Here is a 23,747-nt window from a genome sequence, read left to right on the forward strand (position 1 = left end):
AACAGTCTTTTTTCAGCTTGAAAGTACATGGAGTCATATTGCACAACGCAATATAATCGTATTATATTACAAATCATGACATTGGTAATTCGCGATTATACCTGTAAGGGTCTTCGGTTACACTAGAAATATGATTCCAAAATTCTTTGTAGTTGAAGCATCATTTATTTTGTTGAACTAGAATTAGTAGTATGCCGATGAACAAAGTTGATGTTATACAGAAACATTAGATCAAAGTCTCTCAATGACATGATGGAAACAATGTATTTAATGTATTTCATGTGTAGGTTATGAACGGGACGTCATGTTCACCTCGAGATAATCAAGTGAAGGGTGGACGAAGGACCGAGTTGCTTGGAAGAGTTGGAGAGAGCTGTTTTGCGCCGATTTCTTTAAGATTATCGAACGATCCGACAAGTATATATATCGACATATCGTTGACATCAAACCAAAAGATATTAAACACTGACGTATAAGTTATATATTACATATCGATATACCGCAGACATCGAGATAAGAATGTTATCAAAAGACTTTTGAAAAATAGTAATGTGGCTCTGTGGCTCTCCTGATTGAATATTCAACAACTTACAATGCCAGTGCCTTAAAACTGGTCCTAGGACCAACAGGGTGATTGTTAGTTTTGAAAATGATGTAAATTGGATGCTCAGCTTCTGTTATTTGAAATAAGGGAAAATATAATTACTGATCATGTATGTGATCTCATATTACTTGCTATTTTTTTTCATTTTAAGTGTAAATTGAATTTCTTTAAAAACATCCTTGAAACGTTTCAAGATAGAGATAAAACAAAGACATATAATTGAAAAGAATATATAAAAATAAAAATAATTAACTGAACAATATTTATATAAATAGAGCATCATATCATATATTGTTTCAAGATAATGACTGTGTCCCTTGAATACTTTGAATTGTATGTCGTATATTTCTCTTCAGGTTCGTTTTATATTTTCCATGTATATGGGGCATGATTTGTTTAACAGTATGGAATGGATGTAAGAGCTAGAACATCATCAGGACCAGAGCATCATCAGGACCAGAGCATCATCAGAACAAGAGCATCATCAGGACCAGACATCATCAGGACCAGACATCATCACAACCAGTGCATCATCAGGACCAGACATCATCATGACCAGAACACCATCAGGACCAGACATCATCAGGACCAGACATCATCAGGACAAGAACACCATCAGGAGCAGGCATCATCAGGACCAGACATCATCAGAACCAGAGCATCATCAGGACCAGGCGTCATCAGGACCAGAGCATCATCAGAACCAGAGCATCATCAGGACCAGACATCATCAGGACCAGAACATCATCAGAACCAGAGCATCATCAGGACCAGAAATCATCAGAACCAGAACATCATCAGAACCAGAGCATCATCAGGACCAGACATCATCAGAACCAGAGCATCATCGGAACCAGAACATCATCAGGACCAGACATCATAAGGACCAGACATCATCAGGACCAGACATCATCAGAACCAGAACATCATCAGGACCAGAACATCGTCAGGACCAGAAATCATCAGGACCAGAACATGATCAGAACTAGAGCATCATCAGGACCAGACATCATCAGAACCAGAGCATCATCGGAACCAGAACATCATCAGGACCAGACATCATCAGGACCAGACATCACCAGAACCAGAACATCATCAGGACCAGAACATCATCAGAACCAGACATCATCAGGACCAGAACATCATCAGAACCAGAGCATCATCAGGACCAGACATCATCAGAACAAGAGCATCATCGGAACCAGAACATCATCAGGACCAGACATCATAAGGACCAGACATCATCAGGACCAGACATCATCAGGACCAGACATCATCAGAACCAGAACATCATCAGGACCAGAACATCGTCAGGACCAGAAATCATCAGGACCAGAACATGATCAGAACCAGAGCATCATCGAAACCAGAACATCATCAGGACCAGACATCATCAGAACCAGAACATCATCAGAACCAGAATATCATCAGAACCAGACATCATCAGGACCAGACATCATCAGAACAAGAGCATCATCGGAACCAGAACATCATCAGGACCAGACATCATCAGGACCAGAACATCATCAGAATCAGAACATCATCAGGACCAGAACATCATCAGGACCAGACATCATCAGGACCAGACATCATCAGGACCAGAGACTCATCAGAATCAGAACATCATCAGGACCAGAACATCATCAGGACCAGACATCATCAGGACCAGACATCATCAGAACCAGAGACTCATCAGGAATAGACATCATCAGGACCAGAGCATCATCAGAACCAGACATCATCAGAACCAGAGCATCATCGGAACCAGAACATCATCAGGACCAGACATCATAAGGACCAGAACATCATCAGAACCAGAGCATCATCAGGACCAGACATCATCAGAACCAGAGCATCATCGGAACCAGAACATCATCAGGACCAGACATCATAAGGACCAGACATCATCAGGACCAGACATCATCAGAACCAGAACATCATCAGGACCAGAACATCGTCAGGACCAGAAATCATCAGGACCAGAACATGATCAGAACTAGAGCATCATCAGGACCAGACATCATCAGAACCAGAGCATCATCGGAACCAGAACATCATCAGGACCAGACATCATCAGGACCAGACATCACCAGAACCAGAACATCATCAGGACCAGAACATCATCAGAACCAGACATCATCAGGACCAGAACATCATCAGAACCAGAGCATCATCAGGACCAGACATCATCAGAACAAGAGCATCATCGGAACCAGAACATCATCAGGACCAGACATCATAAGGACCAGACATCATCAGGACCAGACATCATCAGGACCAGACATCATCAGAACCAGAACATCATCAGGACCAGAACATCGTCAGGACCAGAAATCATCAGGACCAGAACATGATCAGAACCAGAGCATCATCGAAACCAGAACATCATCAGGACCAGACATCATCAGGACCAGACATCATCAGAACCAGAACATCATCAGAACCAGAATATCATCAGAACCAGACATCATCAGGACCAGACATCATCAGAACAAGAGCATCATCGGAACCAGAACATCATCAGGACCAGACATCATCAGGACCAGAACATCATCAGAATCAGAACATCATCAGGACCAGAACATCATCAGGACCAGACATCATCAGGACCAGACATCATCAGGACCAGAGACTCATCAGAATCAGAACATCATCAGGACCAGAACATCATCAGGACCAGACATCATCAGGACCAGACATCATCAGAACCAGAGACTCATCAGGAATAGACATCATCAGGACCAGAGCATCATCAGAACCAGACATCATCAGGACCAGACATCATCAGAACCAGAGCATCATCAGGACCAGACGTCATCAGAACCAGAGCATCATCAGAACCAGAGCATCATCAGGACCAGACATCATCAGAACCAGACCATCATCATGACCAGATATCATCAGGACCATATCACACAGAGCTGACAGATTCCCAGGAATGGAAAACATACGGGCACAGCGGTTTGACAAGTGTTCGCTCATCCTGTCCAATAGTGGGTGACTGATGTTTTGTAGCACAGGCAACACGTTCTCGACTATTCGGTGTAGTCAAAGACGTATATGTAAGAAATAAACGACTCGTGGGAGCTTATTATCGTACAATAAAAAACTGCAGGGAGAATAAAGGGTTTATTCTCCCTGCAGTGTTTTATTGTACGATAAGCAATGCCCACGAGTTGTTTATGTTTTATATGAGATGGCAACATAACATACAGCCTCTTTAAGGATGGTGATAAAACGTACAAGCTTTAAACATATTTACCCGTATTTTGATAATGGTGACTCCCAGAATAGAATCCAACCTCAGCAATATCGGACAAGTCCATTTTACGAACAGGTGGGTTAATTTCGGTATTTCCCGCATATTCTCAAAATCCGCACGTCGATTATCTGTAACTTTTTTCCTTAAGCTGATTGTCATATCTCTCAAAACATTTGGATGCGACCATTCGATCAGTGCGTTTATCTGCGTAGCCCAGCTACATCTATGTGGAACAACTCAGTAGACACTTTCCTCTAAAAATATAACGTCGTCCAATATATGACATCATCTAGTTGCGAGCACATATTCGAATCACCTGAGACGTCATGATAGAACAATGTTTTATCGTGAAATAAACCACGCTTCGTTCGTCGTTGTTCTTTGCCATTTATCGCGTTGCTGACTTATATAGATCTATATACGCCTTTGGTGTATTCTATCTCCATTCTATTTTTATAAATACCCTGGACCCATCCGCTAACATATAGCCCCTATCCATCTATAATATACCTCTAACCAAGCACAGAATTTCTGTCGCTCACATGAGCAATTTGATTGGACAGCTATTCATAAACGTCGTGCGTCGATTCGGTCTAAAACGAAGCTATGGCAGGGGACGGGGACGGGTTTTTATCATAATAGAATGAAAAATTAATCAAATACATTAGATTGTGAGGATATGTGGATTAGATAGTCAGCAATATAACAGCTTTGTCGTCGCTATATGGCTGAAATAATGCCGATGTGACGTTAAATTTGAACTTAGATATACATTAGATATACACATTAACATAATATGATAGTTATTTATATTTATTTAGTGTTTTTCACAATAGTATAAAATTGTATTACACACACATACAACATGAGATCGCATTTTGCCCACAGCCGCACAGCATGTTTCAGTTCATACTCATGATGCATCAACTTGGATACATTGTCTGTGCACTCAATTGTCGACGTGAGATCATCCATAAGATCCTCCTTCAGAACACAGATTCTGGCACCGATGTTGACGTAGCTGCGTTTCCTTGAAGGAGCTGTCCAGGGTCAGTTCAAATGCATGAGCAAGCTGCACTTCCGTTACGGACTACTTTTTCGTACCAATTCATAGATGTTAGGATGTCCTTTCTGGGTCTGTGAGTGTGTAGCGGAAATCATCTTGCCGAGGCGAAGGAGTTAACGGATTTTAAAAGGCCAGTTTCCACCCTTGCCGAACTAGGCTCAAATATCCTAAGTTAGATTTTGGCTGGACTAACTGGTCTATGCGTAGTCCAATCAAAATCGCGTAACGAAATAGACATCCGGTTCGTGAACGACATAAATTTCAGCGTGCCGACTTCGTTCGAGTATGTGTACCGTCAACTGGGCATTTAAATGTTTTTTAATCAAGGTCCTCAAATGATTAGATGCACTTCGCGAGGTACGACCCGTTTTATTACAATATAGATCTTGATTATCGATCAGGTCGTCTTGACTGGGTGCCGCCATTTTGTTTGAAGTATATGCAAGTGATATGAGAGGTGGAATCTGATTGGTCAATAGGAGGAACATAGAAGGGACATAACTGGTAATAGCCACCGGTGGCTCTTCGATTGAGCCAAGGGTGGAAACTGAACTTTTGTAGTCGGCTAACTCGTTTGCCTCGGGAAGATGAGCGGAAATAACACTCTCGTGTGCAAGTCCAGACACCTTGAAGGTCGACCCAAACACTTAGAACTCAGCCTCAGTTCTCAGTGGATGAGGCGCAGGGTACACCTGACAAGCCGCTTTGAACATGACTTCATTTGTACCATACTGTGTCAGCTGCATGTGGGTGGAAAGCCCGAAGTGATGCAGGTTTTGAACGTTTAGACTTTGATGCGACCAACGATCACGGATGTGGTGCTGACAAACCTTTAAAGATAATCCCACGATCATAGATTAATGGAACGCCTAAAGGATGCAAATCACCACCTTTGACGACTGAGTGGCTGACGCTGGTGACGTCCGAGTATCAGCTTATAAAAATAAGGGTCAGGCGCTCCTGAATACAGGAGGCGGTAGGGTAGACAAGTGGTTAAAGCGGTCGGTCGTCACGCCGAAGTCCCGGGTTCGATTCCACACATGGGTAAATTGTGTGAAGCCCATTTCTGGTGTTTCCCGCCCTGATATTGCTAGAATATTGCTAAAAGCGGCGTAAAATCCAACTCACTCCAGTATACAAGAATCTGTCATTCATACATATTTGCAGTGAACGTTAGGTACACTAAACAATGAATGTAAAATGCATAAAAACTGGCCATTAAATAACTGACCTCGTGCTGCATGTGGCATGTCTTTTTTGCCCGATCCTAAGAAGAACATAAAAATCAATATTACTTACACCAACAAGTGTTATGTTCTGACTGCTAGTCACGTGACTATACTGTTTCCACTACAACATGTAGACGTTAATGTGTACAACAGCCAAACATCGTCAAAAAATAACAACCAGCATGTATTACATCTAAAATGTTTTAACAACGTGTACGTTGTATGTGATGGCTGATGGCTGTGACAACGGCTGCCGTCGTTTTTGTCTCCCGACTGTCAATTTCCGCCCTTCAAGAGCTACCGGGCCGTGGTGAGAGATTCCCCGGATGCGCGCGTGCGTGTTTCTAGGCTCTTTAGTAAATTAAAGATTGACATGAAACGAAGAGACAGTAATCTTGATAGTTTCATGGCAGTTATTTGTCCCGTCCATTCTTAAATGTGCTGATGGCACTGATGATATTGTATGTCCAAGTACGGTGAGGTGAGGTGAGGTGAAATGGGGAAGATTATTGCACTTATGTAGCGAAGTGCATGCACATGTGTGTGTGTGTGTGTGTGTGTGTGTGTGTGTGTGTGTGTGTGTGTGTGTGTGGCTGATTGTACTTGTCCGGACTTACCGTATTTCCTCTATTAGACGCCGGCCCTCTAATAGAAGCCGGGTCAATTGTTCAGTGCCAAAAATAGAAGCCGGGCCTCTAATTGAGAATTGATTGAGATATATCTACGGATATCTACGAACACAAAATATTTCCATTTCGTGACGATTCGGGACATTCGTGGTCATAGTGAAATGGGGGTATTAATAGAAGCCGGGCCTCCAATAGACGCCAGGCCTCTAATTGACGCCGGGTCAAAGGCTTGTCCGAAATAAATAGAAGTCCGGGCGTCTAATAGAGGAAATACGGTATGCCGTTTTTTGTTAGTGCTAGCCCACATTGATCCCACAATGCCTCACAAATGGAACGGCTCTGACACATTATATACTGTTTTTGTTTGTTTTCTGTTTAACGCCGTCCTCAGCAATATTCCAGCTGTATGACGACGGTCTGTAAATAATCGAGTCTTGACCAGACCAGGAAATCAAGTGATTAATGCCATAAGCCCTGATCCACGCAATTGGGATACGATAAGATGCATCAACTAGGTCAGCGAGCCCGACCACCCGATCCCTTTAAAAATATGATTAAAGATGATTAAAAAAATATATTAAATTTATTTTACATATAGTTACTCTTACAACAAGCATAGTCGCCTTTTACGACAAGCATGGGTTGCTGAAGACCTATTCTATCCCGGACGTTAGTATGAGCATATGTCTTGTCGGGTAGCCTAGTGGTTAAAGCGTTCGCTCGTCACGCCGAAGACCCGGGTTCGATTCCCGACATGGGTACAATGTGTGAAGCCCATTTCTGGTGTCCCCCGCCTTGATATTGCTGGAATATTGCTTAAAGCGGCGTTAAACAATACTCACTCACTCACTATTGTCGTAAGAGGCGACTAACGGGATCGGGTGGTCAGACTCGCTGGTTGAAGCATGTCATAATATTCCAAGTGTGTGGATCAATGCTCATGATGTCAGTCACTGGATTATCTGGCCCAGGCTCGATTATTTACACACCACCGTCATATAGCTCGAATATTGTTGAGTGCGGCGTTAAACAACAACAAACAAACAAACTTTTCAAGTCAACTTTTTATGGGACGATTTCACCGAGTTATAACGGGAGAGTCCGGATTAACGATGTTTTATTGCATATCAACTACAAGTGTACAAGACCCGTGAAGATTCCTGGGTAGAATAGGTCTTCAGCAACCCATGCTTGCCGTAAAAGGCGACTAACGGGATCGGGTGGTCAGCCTCGCTGACTTGGTTGATGCATGTCATCGATCCCAATTGCGTTGATCGATGCTCATGATAATTATCAATCACTGGATTGTCTGGTCCAGACTCGTTTATTTACAGTCAGCCGTCATATAGCTGTAATATTGCTGAGTGCGGCGCTAAACAAAAAACAAACCAACCAACCAACAAGTGTACAATATTACCATGCTAATGTCTGTAATTATAAATGTATGCAAGGACTCGTACGTTCTGTACTATCTGACACCTTCGACAGTAAAATATGTTAATTCTTTTAAAAAAACAAAAACATAACTATTAATTCCAACAATAATCTCCCAAATAAACTGGCTCTGTCCTGGCTGTGCCACTGATGTACCAGACACACACGACACGTGGCTTCTGTAAATATCACTGGAACCTTCACTGCAACTGCTCCCGATCATAAGAACAGTATCGGATGCTTTACTTAACTCAATTTCCAATTATGCAGCTGGGGAGGCAAGAAAATCTCTCTAACACATAATGCATTGACAAAATCTTTAACAGCATCAGAATTACACAATCAACGTTGGTGACCATGTTTCTTTCCTAAGCAATGCGGATCCAAAGGGATTCCCCTATTACAGAACTAAATTGAAAAATGAGCATCTCCAAATAAGGAGCGTCCACAGAGATTAGTTAAAGGACACGCTGTCACATATTGCCACTGTGGAAACGGTTCCATACCACAGGCATGATCAGGCATCAGCGCTCTGGGGATTTTCCCGCCATGTCGGTTCAATGACGTCATTTCCAGCGCGTGGAAGCCAAACGTCTGGGTCCACCCTTGTTAGTTTTCTTGTGGAGCCTATTTGCCAGCCAGGGCACTAATCAAATTTTCCGATTAAGAGATCGGATTGAATAGAGGTGTATAACCTACGGCCGACCTCGGGCTGCAATAGATAGATTTGTTTACTATAGAGGAAAGGGATTCCACGACTTTTATTGGTACAATTCATTTCCGGTTGGGCCTTGCTGAAAAAAACCCATGTTCCATTGTATTTTGTACCAAGATCGAATAGTATTACGAACCTACATAAGCTTTTGTGAAGCGGTGATACTCAGCACCAATGTCTAAATGATGAAACAGTTTTAGAATATATGAAATATACATCTTATCGGTTGTTATGTAAGATGTTCACTGTATAAATTACTACGTTAAAACAATTTGCATTAATGTGATCGTATTTATATTAATATCCGGGTATCACAAAAAATTAACTTTCTCTGACGATGTAACATTTAACAAAGGGAGGTAACCGGTATGGTCGGAATTGGGCATTTCCGAGCAAAGACCCTTTCTTCCATTTTATTTCGATCGTTAAATGCTTCTCTTCATGTTAGGTCACGTCACACTGGGGTGATATAGGAGATTATCGCTTTCTTTCTCCAGTTGCGATCTCTTAACTGACCTAGAACACCATTTATACGCCCGATCCCTGACGTAGAAGAGTAAATACTAGGTTTGCAACTCTGGAACTGTTTCTGCCAATCTTTGCTCCATTTTCTATCGATTTCTGCAGTTAACAGAAGAAGATTAATTTCTTCCCCTTTCTACCACTTTCTTTATAGCTGGAGTCACGGTCAAACTTTGATGTAATTACTTTCTTTGATGTCCCACAACGATGAACAAAAAACAGCCATGTTCTGCAGTTACTGTTGTTCGTTATGAGACTGTCCGTCCGAAATATCAGCCATCTAGGCCGATCAAGAGCGGTGGCTTTCTTGCTGGCTTTTTAATTGGACGATTTCCAATGAATTTTGAAAGAAAGGCTCCATTTGTGACGGAGACGGTCATTATTAGCCAACAAAAAGAACGGAAATCATGATACTCCTGGAATCAAGGAGACGCAATGTGGCACGAGGAGAAAAGGAAGATAAGATAACTCTTGTTGAAGGAGCTGTTTCCCTTGTAAGTGGCCATTGTTTCGCAGTTGACATTACATCCTCTTGCTCCGTACATCGTGGTATAATGCACGGATATATTGGAGTAATATTTTTTAGGAAACAAGTGGCTTTGGGAGAACTGAAGCGGCTCGTCGCTGATATACTGAGTACTGAAACGCAGACAATGATGTCTTAGGTAGGGGACCAAGGAGGGCCGGTTGTCACGTGTGACCTGACTTTGTAGGTGAAGATTATGGATTGGGTGACCAAATGGACGAGTGAGTGAATGAGTTTCGTTTAAGACTTCAGGCTGCAATTTGCTATAGCTATTTCATGCCTGCCAAGAGCAAAGAAATCATCAGCAACGTTCTACGCCAACGGATTAAATTGTCATCCGGGTTACAGAACCTGTCCATCCGATACCCATTTTTGTCGACGCTGGCGGCAACCATGTGGTACTGGGGGCCTATTCTGACCAGGAATCCCCTCTGGGACTGTAGGGGCGGTCGGGTAGCCTGGTGGTTAAAGCGTTTGTTCGTCACGCTGAAGACCCGGGTTCGATTCCCGACATGGGTACAATGTGTGAAGCCCATTTCTGGTGTCCCCCGCCTTGGTATTGCTGGAATATTGCTAAAAGCGGCGTAAAATCAAACTCACTCACTCACTCACTCTGGGACTGTAGCTATAATCGTTCAAATAAAGACGAAACAAATGACGAAAAACACATGGCGTATTAAAGGGTCGGACAGGAGATCCTATAGATTCAGAAAGAGAGTGGTGAAAAGAATTATCTTGGCTGTGTCAAGTTATGGCTAAAATATCATGATACAGGTGCATAGATGTCGAAAAGCTTGATCAATATCAACGCAAATAATCTTTTGTTGTCAGGCGTCATATGCATGTATAAACGATGTTCAGTTCCGCTGAGAATTTAGTCCGGACATGAATAGATCTAACTAGTAAATGAGTTCTGTAGTAAAATTGGTTCCTGCGAAAGAAAATGAGAAGACATAAAGTTCCCGAAGAAACGATTTTGTCAGGAGGTATTATTACACATGTAGTTGCAAGGAATTTCGTATAGTACACCCAAAGGTCAAGAGATTGTATAAGATTGTAAAAATTGCTTTAACATTATCTCCATTAATACCTTATACCCTGCTATAGTCTATGAGCAGCCGATAAGACAAATCGCATCCAATTCAAATCTGATGGTTTAATCGTAAGGCTGTGCTTGTGCCTGGCAAATATGAAGGTCCAGAGGAGAGCAGAGATTGCACTTATGATCGTCCCAAGAGGTGGTGAATCCGATAAGAACCTTGCTTGCATTAAACCACACTCACATGGAGCGTCGCTGGGGCCGACCCTGGTATATTTGCAAAATTAACATGGCTAAAATGTCAATACGTCTGTCGAATTGATTCATAACGTCATGCCCAGAATCTGTGCTCTACACTCTGTCGACTATGGGCAATAATTGGTACTGATCCGAGTCTTTAGTGTGCGTAGTTGAATTAACAATGGCAATGGGACCATGAGATCGCCACATTGTCGCCCATCGGAACCGCCTATCAACGGTAACCATAGTTACGTCATGCAGGTTTTGTCATGGTCGACCTCGCGACTCTGTGTCGACTCACGGTTCGTTCTCCTCTCAATACCTCAAGACTTGTCAAACACTCCAGCCAAAGTCGGTTTGCTTGACGAGTCAAAATTATCGGACAGCCTCCATTGATTCGCGTGAACCCTCTGGCATTCAACAAGATGGAGCCCCTGTTCAGATGGGCTAACGTTTGCTCTACTCAACTCGATCTCGCCACAAACACCATCAACTTGACTGCAGGTTCCTGTTGGCGTCAGAGGTCCCGTCTGCACATTTTATGCACAGCTGATAGCATGGAACGCTGTGCTTTCTGGGAGCATCGTCTTCTTTATTCATAAAATAATATTATGGAAACGGCCGACGATACACGCGATGAGATTATGTCAACGACTAAAGCATATAATATATACAAAACAAAAATAATTTATGGATAGAGTTTAATACTTCGAAACAACACGGTGTCTTCTGATTGAAGATATTATGTCTGCCGACTGATAATTTTAGAAGTTTTTCATGATTGTATTCTGTGTATTGAAATTATAACTATATTATATGGAATGATAGACAATATTATGCTTTGTGGTTGACAATAAACGTCTTGTATGATTGTATATTGTGTATTAAAATTTTAAGTTCTATTATATGGGCTGACAGACAATACGATGGATACATTATGGTTGACAATAAACGATACAAGTATGATTGTCTATTAGGCATGCGGTAGAATGGGCTGAGATGATTGTTGACATTTAGATTATGTTCTCTGAAAGGTGAGGCCAACTAATTTTGTTTAATATATAAAAGCGACAAAATCTTACGATTCCAACGATTCTGTACGATTCCGTCTCTATCATTAGTATGTGTTTGTTAATCACAATTTATCATAACAACACCCCTCCACACCACCCACCCCGGGTATCTTCTGATGACGTTACGATGTATTGTGAATGACATTAAGGTGTTTTCTATTAAAAATCGTTTTAATCTGATTCTTAAAACGATGCTCTCCTGTTGCCAATAGTATGTCTTCGAGAAAGTACGATATCTTCTTTTTGTCAATATCATGTCGTCTGATTGACAATATGATCTCTCTCGGATGAAAGAATATTCCTTCCGGTTGACAACACATCTTCTGATTGACAATATGGTGACTGTGATTGTATGTCTTCTGACTGATAATATGGGATCTTGTGATGCATAGCGAAGGGTCTTCTGATTGACAGTACGATGTTTCCTGAAAGGCAAAACTATGCCACCTGGTTTAAAGGTAAAACACAAATACAGAGTATATGTCGTAAACGTCGTTGACGTCAAATTCTTGATTGGTTCACCAAAAGTTGGGTGAGTTACAATCAACTGCACTAATAACAACTTCTTTATTTACATGTACTGTTAACAACGTGTTTTCATCCATACAGGAACTTTATTATCATAAACTAAAGTTATTTGTTTGTTTATTCTCTGAACGCAAACCTCCACAGTTCCTGAATGAGCGCGAAATCATCGTGTAACAGTAAGTATTCCATGTTACCTCCCTGGCTGCCGTTTTCATTTCTTGTATCAGGGAAGCTGAAAAAAAGATAATTTTATAAAATATATATTCAATATATTTTACATATAGTTTGTTTGTTGTTTAACACCGCCCTCAACAATATTCCATCTAAATGATAGCGGTCTGAAATAATCGAGTCTGGACCAGACAATCCAGTGATTGACAGCATGAGCATCAATCTACGCAATTGGGATACGGTGACATGCATCAATCAAGTCAGGGTGCCTGACCACCCGATCCATTGACTAACATTTAGTCTATGAAATCTTATATTACGTTATACCTTTCTTGACTCTAAAAATAAAAAAAAGTAATTTTCCCTATGCAGATGTGGAATAGAGCAAGTTAGAGCTGGCTAGACTTGCTTAAGTATACGTGTCTATTTTTTTTTTTTTTTCATAAAATAAATGTATTCCACAGTCATGGTGCAGGACTACCCGATCCCGTTTGTCTGTTCCGGCAAGCATGGGTTGCTGAAGACCTATTCTGACCCGGATCTTCACGGGTCTATTTTACATTTTACATATAGATGATTATTTGAGAGGTATTTAAGTGAGTGAGTGAGTGTGGTTTTACGCCGCTTTTAGCAATATTCCAGCAATATCACGGCTGGGGACACCAGAAATGGGCTTCACACATTGTACCCATGTCGGGAATCAAACCCGGGTCTTCGGCGTGACGAGCGAACGCTTTAACCACTAGGCTACCCGACCGCCCAGGTATTTAAGAGTGGGTTAGTGAGTTTGATTGCATAAAGGCCCAATAAAACAGTATTTCGGTCATATAGCGGCGTCTGAGCTGAAGTTTGAAGGAGTGATTAAAGGGACGCAGGTGGTGTGGCGGTTTATCACCGCGTTAAATTGGAATTAAAGGCCATGGATCTTTGGCGATTTGGGATTCGAACCCACAACCAGGAACATTTAGAAGATTTGTGGATATAGTATTTAAAGTGACAAGTTAGTATTTGGTCAACTGAGGCTGATTTATTGTATTCGGGGGGCAAGGCTCGGTTACTCGGCAACGTCATACCCCGAATGCGTGGATCGGTGCTCATAATATCAATCACTGGATTGTCTGGTACAGACTCGATTATTTACAGGCCCCAGTCATATACCAAAAATATTTCGAGGCGGTAAACAACAAACTAACAGTAATGTCAGCAACGTTTCGGAGAAGGGTTACATATGCCCAGTCACTGGTAAAAGTGGTACCCATTTGTACCCTGTAAGAACAATGTCGATAAATCTGTTGAGTAACATGAATGATCACTATACCAAGGATTTGTTCTTCTATTCCGAGGGGCAAAAGAGAGTAAACCGTTTAGTTTTTTAGTTTTTTATGTTATTGAAAATTGAAAGTACTTTTGTTAAATATTATTATGCCTATTCAACCATCACTCATTCCAATAAAAGTTTGTAAATAGTATTCTGGGTAATTTTGTGTCAAAATAAATTGTTTCAATGAATGCTGGGATACGAAATTATTTAAGTCCCATGATCCCTGACATGTTTGAAGTGTTGTAAATTTGAGCAGTTGTGTATTATGGGAATACTTTTTTATGACTTTTAAACGTTTTAAACCAAGTTACAAAATAAAAGCATGTAGTAGTATTCTTTGAGTGCTGACTGAGCGTCAGTACAGTTCATATTTTCATATAATATCACCAACTTAAGATATTTTCAACTGAAAATCAAACATGATAAAATCAACTGAGAGGTATAGTTTCTTTTCCGCCTCGGTGTGGTACTGACATTATGTTTGTATTGGCTAGCGGGATAACGTGATACTGGGGCAGAGTTACATCCCTTGGTCTTGGCCAAACACAGTCAGAACTCATGGTGTGATGTCCTCAATATTCATCCCAAATCATGATTACATTTTCTAAACAATTTGGTCCATTAACGTAGCATGAAGCCGATTAAGTCGACTGTATGCCTCTGAATCCATTTCGGCCCTGTCACTGAAATACCGGCGGTCTAATCTCATCTCAAGACTCTCGATTAGACCAAACTGACGTTATAGTCTTTCCCGTCATTACTTCCTCCTGCACGGGCCATTTCCCATTAACACCGCATCGGGCAGCCCAGTGTCCATTCCGGTGATATCATGGTCAGATCGAATCTTGACCACTTGAGGACTAGATTGATAGGCAAACGACGGGAAACAGCAGGACATTTATTTCCCTAATAAAAGAGCTCGGGGCAGAAGTCTCGGCGTGTGCCATTATAACATCATTGGTGTGACCCACTTAAAGGCACACTGCATCGTAATGGCATCTCTTTACGTTATTATGAGACATACTGTCCGTCATGAATTGTAACAAACACTCCTCCAGTTAACTGCGGACTCCTTATCGTAGTCCATCTCCGACAAATTAGATACTGAATATTTTGTGTTTCAACAAACAGGGTCGGGAGATGGCAGGAACTGTTTAATTCACAGAAAAGATTAAACTTAATTGAACATATTTCGAAGAAACGCCTATTTGGCCGCATTCTACTGTTTTATGCGAATACCTATCGTATCAATAAAATTATATTCACACCGATTGCGGTCTCTTCCTATGCTATGAAATGTTGACATTTTTACAAAAATACTCATTTCGATAGGTGCTTTCTTTTGACAATCAAGATATTATAAGCGGTGTGGTATTTTCAACTTGTTACATATCTCGACCAAAGCCATCGAGATAAGATGCCCATGCACGCGGCTTCATCCCGGCTCGATTCCAGGAAGCTGCAACTGTCGTTAATATTATCCCCCGAACGAAGTGGGCCGGGGGATACAAGGACTGAGTTCGTCCGTCCGTCCGCTTCTCAAACGGGACACACTTTCTGAAAACACATTTCAAGATGCTCACGATGTCAAATTAGTTCGAAAATTAGTGTCTTGAATTCATTTTTACAGAGTTAAGGCCCTTGGTCATGCTTTTCAAGTTAACTCATACTGTGTGAAATAGGGACCGGTTTTCCCCAGTTACATGAATGAAAGATTGCACGCTTATCTAAGAGATACTTGTCAAGACTGAGTTCGAAGATTGGTGCCATAAACGATTTTTTTACACAGTTACGGCACTTGATCAATGTATTTTACTTAGTGCATAGTGTCTGCAATAGGGACAGTTAGTGAGTGAGAATGGTTTTAAGCCGCTTTTAGCAATATTCCAGCAATATCACGGCGGGGGACATCAGAAATGGGCTTCACACAATGTACCCATGTTGGGAATCGAACCCGGGTCTTCGGCGTGACGAGCGAACACTTTAACCACTAGGCTACACCATCGCCCCGGGGTTATTATGACAACATTGTTTTCTTGTGGTGACATGTTCTCTTGGCAAATGTTTGTATTTCCTTAGTTAACTGAAAATCAATGATCAGATGAAACTGGGGGCACGGGTGGCCCAGTCGTCTGAGGCGCCGCGATTCGCTGTGCAGAGTTGCGTCCCTTGGGCACACCTATATGATTGCGGGTTCGAATCCCGGATCGCCCCGATTATGTTTCTAGGTTTGGCAGCACCATACCCGTGCTCGTGGGTTTCACCGAAGTGGTAAACGTCTTAGATCTGCATCACTTCGGGCTTTCCTCCCACATTAAGCTGACACGCCGTGATAACACTGGAATAATGTTAAAAGCGGCGTTAAACCGAACTCACTCACTCACTCGGATGGAGCTGTTAAATTTGATGTCTACAGCCCTACTAGATAGATAATTAAGTGACTAAACACAGTGAACGACAGAAGATGAATCAGTTAAAGAATGGTAGGGAATTGACGAAGAAGATTTGATAAATTCGTTAAGGGAGGGGTATAATACATATTTTTTTTATTCTCTCTTCATTTGCGATATGGTAGAAAGAGTATGACGTCATTCGGACAGTGAACACATGAAATGTTTCTTGTTCCTAGTCTGCTGGGGGCACGGATGACCTATGCAGTCGTCTAAGGCAATTCGCCACCCGATCCAGGAAATATTACCTACTACTATCACAGATTTGTTAGCTATTGTGAACTGCTACTGGAGACCGTCTTTGTACTTGCTAGTAGCAGTTCACAGTAGCTAACAAATCTGTGCTAGTAGTAGGTAATATTTCCTGGATCGGGTGAATTCGCTGTGCAGAATTGCCTTCCCTTGGGCACGCGAGAAACATGATTGTGGGTTCGAATCCCATTTCGTCCCGATAATGTTTCTAGGTTTCTCAGCACCAGTTCCGTGCTCGTAGGTTGCACCAAAGTGGTAAACGTCTAAGACCTGCATCACTTCAAACTTTCCTCAATCATTAAGCTGACACGCATGATTTAACTTGAAAACTAGACAAAGCGGAGATATACCCAACTCACTCACTCCGACTCTGGTATCCTCCACAAACGCATGAGTGAATAATTACGTGCGTGTGTGTCAGAATAGTAAACATCCGGGCATAGGAAAGTATGCTCCAAATTTTGAAGATGGCTGAAAATGAAACAAACCAAAAATGGTTATTCGATGGTGATGTATTTGATACGGGTATCATACGATCTCGTATATAGCTTAGGACCTTATAAGTTGCAGTGTTTCGACAACTGTTTTCAGCCAAAAGTAACATTTCGATAACGTTTGTAAGAGTTGGTCAAATCCAAATTTCAAGCATTCTTTCTTATGCCCGCCAGTCTTTACGGACATTCTCGCTTGCAGAGAAGAAACATGGTTGCCCCCTTTCGAAAAGCTTACATCATCAACATTCGTCAACAATGCTGTAAAAGCGGCTCAAAGCTTATGTGCGCTTCGAATGGATTATGTTAAATTGCTAATCTTTTATTCATATGGATAAAAAATTTAATTCAAATGCCGAATAGCGACCATTTCAAGTCCACTTTACCGTTTAGGATAGATACACAGATACATCCCAGTTACGAGGTTGGCTGGTTATAATCGTGTCGTATCCAATATGTTTGAATAACCCGGAAATGAAAACTAATTTTAAAAATACCAGCCACCAGAGTGGTAATTTGCTTTTCTGGGAAACGATAATACTCTCAATGGTTGCCTTAAGGAAACGCTGATTCCATCAAAGGATAAAAGATTAAATTAAGATTCGGACGTGTGTGGTCATCTAAAGTGCAGGGCCGTGCATGTTGGTCATCCATCTTGACAATCCTGCGGTCAAAGGTCATGTAATTCCAAAATAATCTGCAGACTATTGGAGTCTCAACTGAGGCAATCCTGATCAAAGGATACCGATCAACGTCCCTTTAATGTGCAAATCCTTCTTGCCTTTCCTCGTCACGTCACAAATCCAAAATGGCCGACTGTCGTCTGCCAAGTGAGATCCTGTTACTGCTCGTTTCTCGGCGGGGATTATTCCTGTAATGACGAATGGTGATTGGCCTGTTGAACAACAGTCTGGTGATAATGGAAACATGTAGACGGACACAGGACGACCTTACATCCGACATTAACGGATGTGGCTATGACGTAGAACGCAAGGACAACCTGCTAGAATAGTTCCATGCATCTAAGAAACCTGTAAATCGTGCAACATAAAAAAAACTTGTTCACATCTTCTGATGTCAGACGCACAAGTATATTTTCAGAGAATATCAAAGCATTTACGCACATGTACTATTCCGTTGTGTAATGTCCATTGTAGTCTTGAGGATGTATATGCGTTACCAAAATAATTTGTATACATTCATAATTTACTTTAAGAGAGCATAGCGTTTTTTTAAGAATTGCCTTTAAATGGCAATGCCAAGTATTAAACTATGGATAAAGGCATTTTGACTTTCTTGACAACCTTCTCCCATCGGGACTGCCTTCCTGGTCTAGTTTATAGAGCGTCTGCCCGGAGTGTGGAAGGTCGGTGGTTCGAGCCCCGGTCTCGTCATACCAAACCTATGGTACTTGTTGTTACCATGCCTGGCACTTTGGCATTAAGGGGATAAAACAAGAACTGGTCCGTCAGTATACTGTGTCTGAGTGGGGTATCCATGTTAAACTGCGGCATGGTATTTCAGCTAGCACAATAAAACCGGCATCAGTCCGGACTAGTACAAACAGCCGCACACACACACACACACACACACACACACACACACACACACACACACACACACACACACACACACACACGTGCATGCACGTCTTTATATAAAAGCGACAAAACCATTTCCATAGCCACAAGAAATCTCTGCTTAAAGCACAGTCGATTGTTCGATTCCGACTATATCATAAGCATGGGTTTATGAATCACTATCAAATAGTGATGATACCAGGTGTTCGTGAAAAGGTGAGCGAATCTATCGCATCGGCGGCACCCGTCACAAACACATGCAAAGGCAAGTCAAATGTTCACCTGAAAAAACACGTGATCATATGATACAAGTCAAAATAGGGGTGCGTCAAATGTGGCAATGTCCTCCACCTGTGTGATGTTCTCAATGAGGAAGTCCAGTACATATTGTTTTCTCAGTAAACTTCAGATGGCATTTGCTTTCATTTTCTACATATTGTCCTGAACCTCTGAAGATAGATATGTAACTACCTATGGTTACCACGTTTTCTACCAAGAGCCACATTGATCAAAGAATGAAGTTGTCACTAAAGTTTGTCATCTGGGATAGAGGTGTACAAAGATGAAAAGTCCATTGTTTTGACAGAACTGAACCAGGTTTCTCCGCAATGTAACGTACGTGTTCATATACATTACGTGGCTAAGATTAGAGTCGTTTCTTGGATTTTGAGTGAATTGATTTGACGCAACCTTCAATGGTATGATTGCATGGTGTGTTTGATTGACGACCTTGGGACCGAGGCCCTAAGTGGCGTAGATGAAAGCCATTTACAATCATGATGGAACCTTTGAGCAAGGTTTGTTTGTTTGTTTGTTGGTTTACTCCGCACTCAACAATATTCGAGCAAGATGACGGCGGTCTGTAAATAATCGAGTCTGGACCAAACAATACAGTTATTGACATCATGAACATCGATCCACGCAATTGGGATCGATGACATGCATCAACCAAATAAGCGAGCCTGACCACCCGATCCCGTTAGTCACCTTTTACGACAAGCATAGCCGCCTTTTACGGAATGCATGGGTTGCTGAAGGCCAATTCTTCCCCAGATCTTCACGGGTCTTGAGTGTATTCTCCTCACAGACCGAAGACCATAATCGCGGCGAAACTGGGATTCGGGCCCACTTTCAGCAGATGGTGGATCGGCTGAGGGTAATCGGGCATTTTGTACTTTTCTGTCTTTCTTGGATATTTAAATGTTCGACTTTTGTCAACTATTTTCAATCGTTAAACGACTTTTAATTCACTTTAATAGAACATTCAAATGTCATTCTGTTTGCAAATATGTAAAAGAAGTAAATGATAGTGATTCAAAGGTTAAATGTTTTGAAATCCAAGATGGCCGACGAAAATAATTGGACCAGTGGATTTCTTGTACAGAGAATCGAGAAAGCCCCAAACTCAAACTTGATGAGAAATTAACATAAACTTTAAAAAACCCATGACATTTCGCGCTATACCATAAGGAATGCAAATATGCACAGAAAATCGCGGCCCCTTACACCTGTGACACATGTTTCGTCTTGGAGTGCAGACGAATGCACGTACATATGAAGTTGGCTCGTCAGATAAAGTGGTAAATATACCTACGAATATCGATTGATACACACTTTGGGTATGTTGAAAATCAATCCAGTACAAAATTCCAAAATGCTATTCTCATCTTAGCCAACCCTTATGACATTGAAACACTCAGATAATGGACGTCTATCATTTTCGCGCAAGCGTTCGACCCGACGTCTAATAGATGCCCAGCGTCTATACTGTTTAATGCCGGCATAGTGATAACTCAATACCTTACTGAAGTCATACAAAAAGGGTACATTAGCAGGAAACGGTTAAGTCATCACTTTTGCAAAAATTATTGAACTTCTGAAATTGTTTCCATGAGAGAATTTCAAACCTCAAGCGATTATTTGGAAACAACCACAAACATAATCAAGTTTACGCTGATGTAGTCGTTAACTGATTCCACTTCAACTCTCACCATCGTGTATCTTGGCACGTTGATCCAAAATATGCGTAAAACAAGGACAAAACCGACAAAAAGCTTCATCCAATGTGTTCAACGATTTGTAGCCCACATTTTCAAGATTCGATGAAAATCAATTATATTAAAATCAAAAGGGTATACAAGATGCGGACAAAGGTCACATACATGCATTAACTGCTATTTTCTACAATCTAGCAAAGAACAGCGAGTCCTATTAGCTCCGTTGATGCCAACGTCTTCTGCAACTGCAAGAAGAGGCGGGGCAACAAGCACGTGTTGTTTGTTTACATGCTTCCATTTTCATAAATTATTACGCAACCCCTTCTCACTCGATAATGCCAGAACACTGTGCCTGACATGCAGAATGAAGTAAGTACAAAGGAATACATTTACTGTGAAATGTGATATTCTATCAGTGAATGTCCCCTGACGTCTGTGTAACTATGCGAGCGAGCGAACTATTTTACAATTCAACTCGCCGCCTCCTAGCTGTTTGGCACGCAAGCGCATTGTGAACGGAAGTCGATATGTGACTTGCCGTGTATTAGAGAAACCGACTTGACAAGGGAAAGGATTTCACATCGTGCTGAACTGTCGAAGCGATTCATCAGCCTCTTGGTTGATTAAAATTGAAGCTTCCAGTTCATTTGGCACGGTAAGTCCATTCACGAAAAGACTGAAAGTGTCGTAATCCAGCTTGCATTTGTCAAAGTGCATGCCCACAAAAATGAACTAGACAGAATTGTCCGATTCTCATGGTGCATGGGATCTCAGACTACGTTTCAAAATGATATCAGCATAGAATCAATTCTTGATTTTTTAGAGAACAGTAAATATAATTGATTGGAAATATGAATGTTTAACAGACAATCAATGATGTTCATCCCGTCGGACATAGATGCCAACATTGGCAAGAAAATGGTTTTACTTTTCAGGAACCGGCGTGTCAGTCTGTCACCAATGCGATAAGACAGTATACGCACATGAATAAGCTTTCCTACTCAGTCTTGTCACGTGACCTAAGCGTGACTGCTACTCCAGATCCACCCTTGATTCAGTTAGTAAATGACATTCATCTTCATATTTTCATATTTTCATGTTGAAGCACATATCATTATCATCTTGACGTGTACTTTTAGCTTGTCATACTATGCCAGAATTCAACAACCACATTCAACCATGCCTAATGGTGCAGCAATTATATAGTGGTGAGGCTGTCATTATGCCAGTATCAGCAGAACCAGTTTTCTGAAGTACAACAACAAACATAGTTCCATGTCTGATACCTGAATTTTACCAGTATTCCAAAAACATTAAGCCACATCAGCAACCACATTCAACCATGCCTAATGGTGCAGCAATTATACGGTGGTGAGGCTGTCATTATGCCAGTATCAGCAGAACCAACTTTCTGAAGTACAACAACAAACATAGTTCCATGTCTGATACCAGAACCATTATTCCACAAACCCCTAGCAACATGTATGGCCATGTCTGATACCAGAACCAGTATCCCCCAAATCCCTAGCAACATGTATAGCCATGTCTGATACCAGAACCATTATTTCACAAACCCCAACCAAAATTCCCAAGACAATATTTCCAATTTCTCCACAAGTATGTTGTGCCATGTCTAATACCCTAGCCAGAATTGCTAACACCTTCACCTTTCTGTCATGCCATAATTTTCACCTGAGTCAGTAAACCTGGTGCCTTGGCTACTTTGTTAGATAAATAGAGAATACTACACTCATTCTCGTTAGATAATATTTTTACGAAACAAGTGGACTTTCGATGGTATCTACCCAAGCGAAAGCGAGGTCAGATAACATAGAGAGTTACGTAAAAATGTTTTTTGGTTTAATAAAGTGTTTGTTAATATCCCTCGCTCACATGAGATTGCTTCAGTTCTGCCTTGTAGTTGCAAAATGAATGACGTCTCGCGATTTTTTAATGAATGAAAAAAGTAGTCCCGGTGTTACAGAGGTCATGGTTATCCAATCAAAACGAATAAAACAAGGTCAACCTTGTACGACACACGTGTGACGTACGGATTTAGTATCTTACCACCTGTATCTTCACCACGTGGGTAATAATGCCTAATCCTAAAGGTTGAACTTACTATTCCTTGTGCATCTCATTCCAATTTCATATAATGATTGGTCCCTAGATACCTGTAAGCCAACTTTGGGTATTGGCTGGTCTGGCCGTGACTTGGCTGAGTGTGTGTCTTCATATCCCAAACCCTGTGAATATCTAAGTTAGGAGATGCTCTTCAGCAACCCATGCTTGTTGTAAGAGGCGACTAACGGGACCGGGTGGTCAGACTCACTGACTTGGCTGATGCATGTCATCATATCCCAATCACGAAGATGGATCCTCATGGATTGTCTGATCCAGACTTGATTATTTACAGACCGCTGCCAGTTAGCTGGAATATTCCTGAGTGCAGCATTAAACAATAAACATTCCCCGGAGTCCTGGGGCATTGATCATGGTTTCGACCACAGGTTTTTCTGGCCCAGATGCAATTATTTCAGGCTACAGTGTGATTGTGGAAATATTGCTGAATGCAGAAGAAAACAAATGCATATTGTACACTGCCATGTTCTGCTGCC

At 41.5% G+C, this 23,747-nt stretch overlaps 2 protein-coding genes across 2 annotated transcripts; both read left to right on the plus strand.

Annotated features, from left to right (window-relative positions):
- The first annotated feature begins 1,579 nt into the window (after positions 1 to 1,579).
- On the plus strand, positions 1,580 to 2,398 carry LOC139479392 (uncharacterized). The gene has a single exon (XM_071262245.1). It carries the CDS (start codon positions 1,580 to 1,582, stop codon positions 2,396 to 2,398), a length of 819 nt encoding a protein of 272 aa, XP_071118346.1.
- A 192-nt stretch (positions 2,399 to 2,590) lies between these two features.
- LOC139479393 (uncharacterized) lies at positions 2,591 to 3,529 on the plus strand. The gene has a single exon (XM_071262246.1). The coding sequence runs from the start codon at positions 2,591 to 2,593 to the stop codon at positions 3,527 to 3,529; it is 939 nt and encodes a 312-aa protein (XP_071118347.1).
- Positions 3,530 to 23,747: the final 20,218 nt, after the last annotated feature.

This window comes from Haliotis cracherodii, unplaced genomic scaffold, assembly GCF_022045235.1.
Source record: "Haliotis cracherodii isolate W230 unplaced genomic scaffold, xgHalCrac1.p SCAF_4, whole genome shotgun sequence".
Classification (NCBI taxonomy): Eukaryota; Metazoa; Mollusca; class Gastropoda; order Lepetellida; family Haliotidae; genus Haliotis; species Haliotis cracherodii.

Bases quoted from the DNA above. Each gene is read 5' to 3' on its own strand.
- LOC139479392 (XM_071262245.1), top strand. From the start codon at position 1,580: ATGATCAGAACTAGAGCATCATCAGGACCAGACATCATCAGAACCAGA.
- LOC139479393 (XM_071262246.1), top strand. From the start codon at position 2,591: ATGATCAGAACTAGAGCATCATCAGGACCAGACATCATCAGAACCAGA.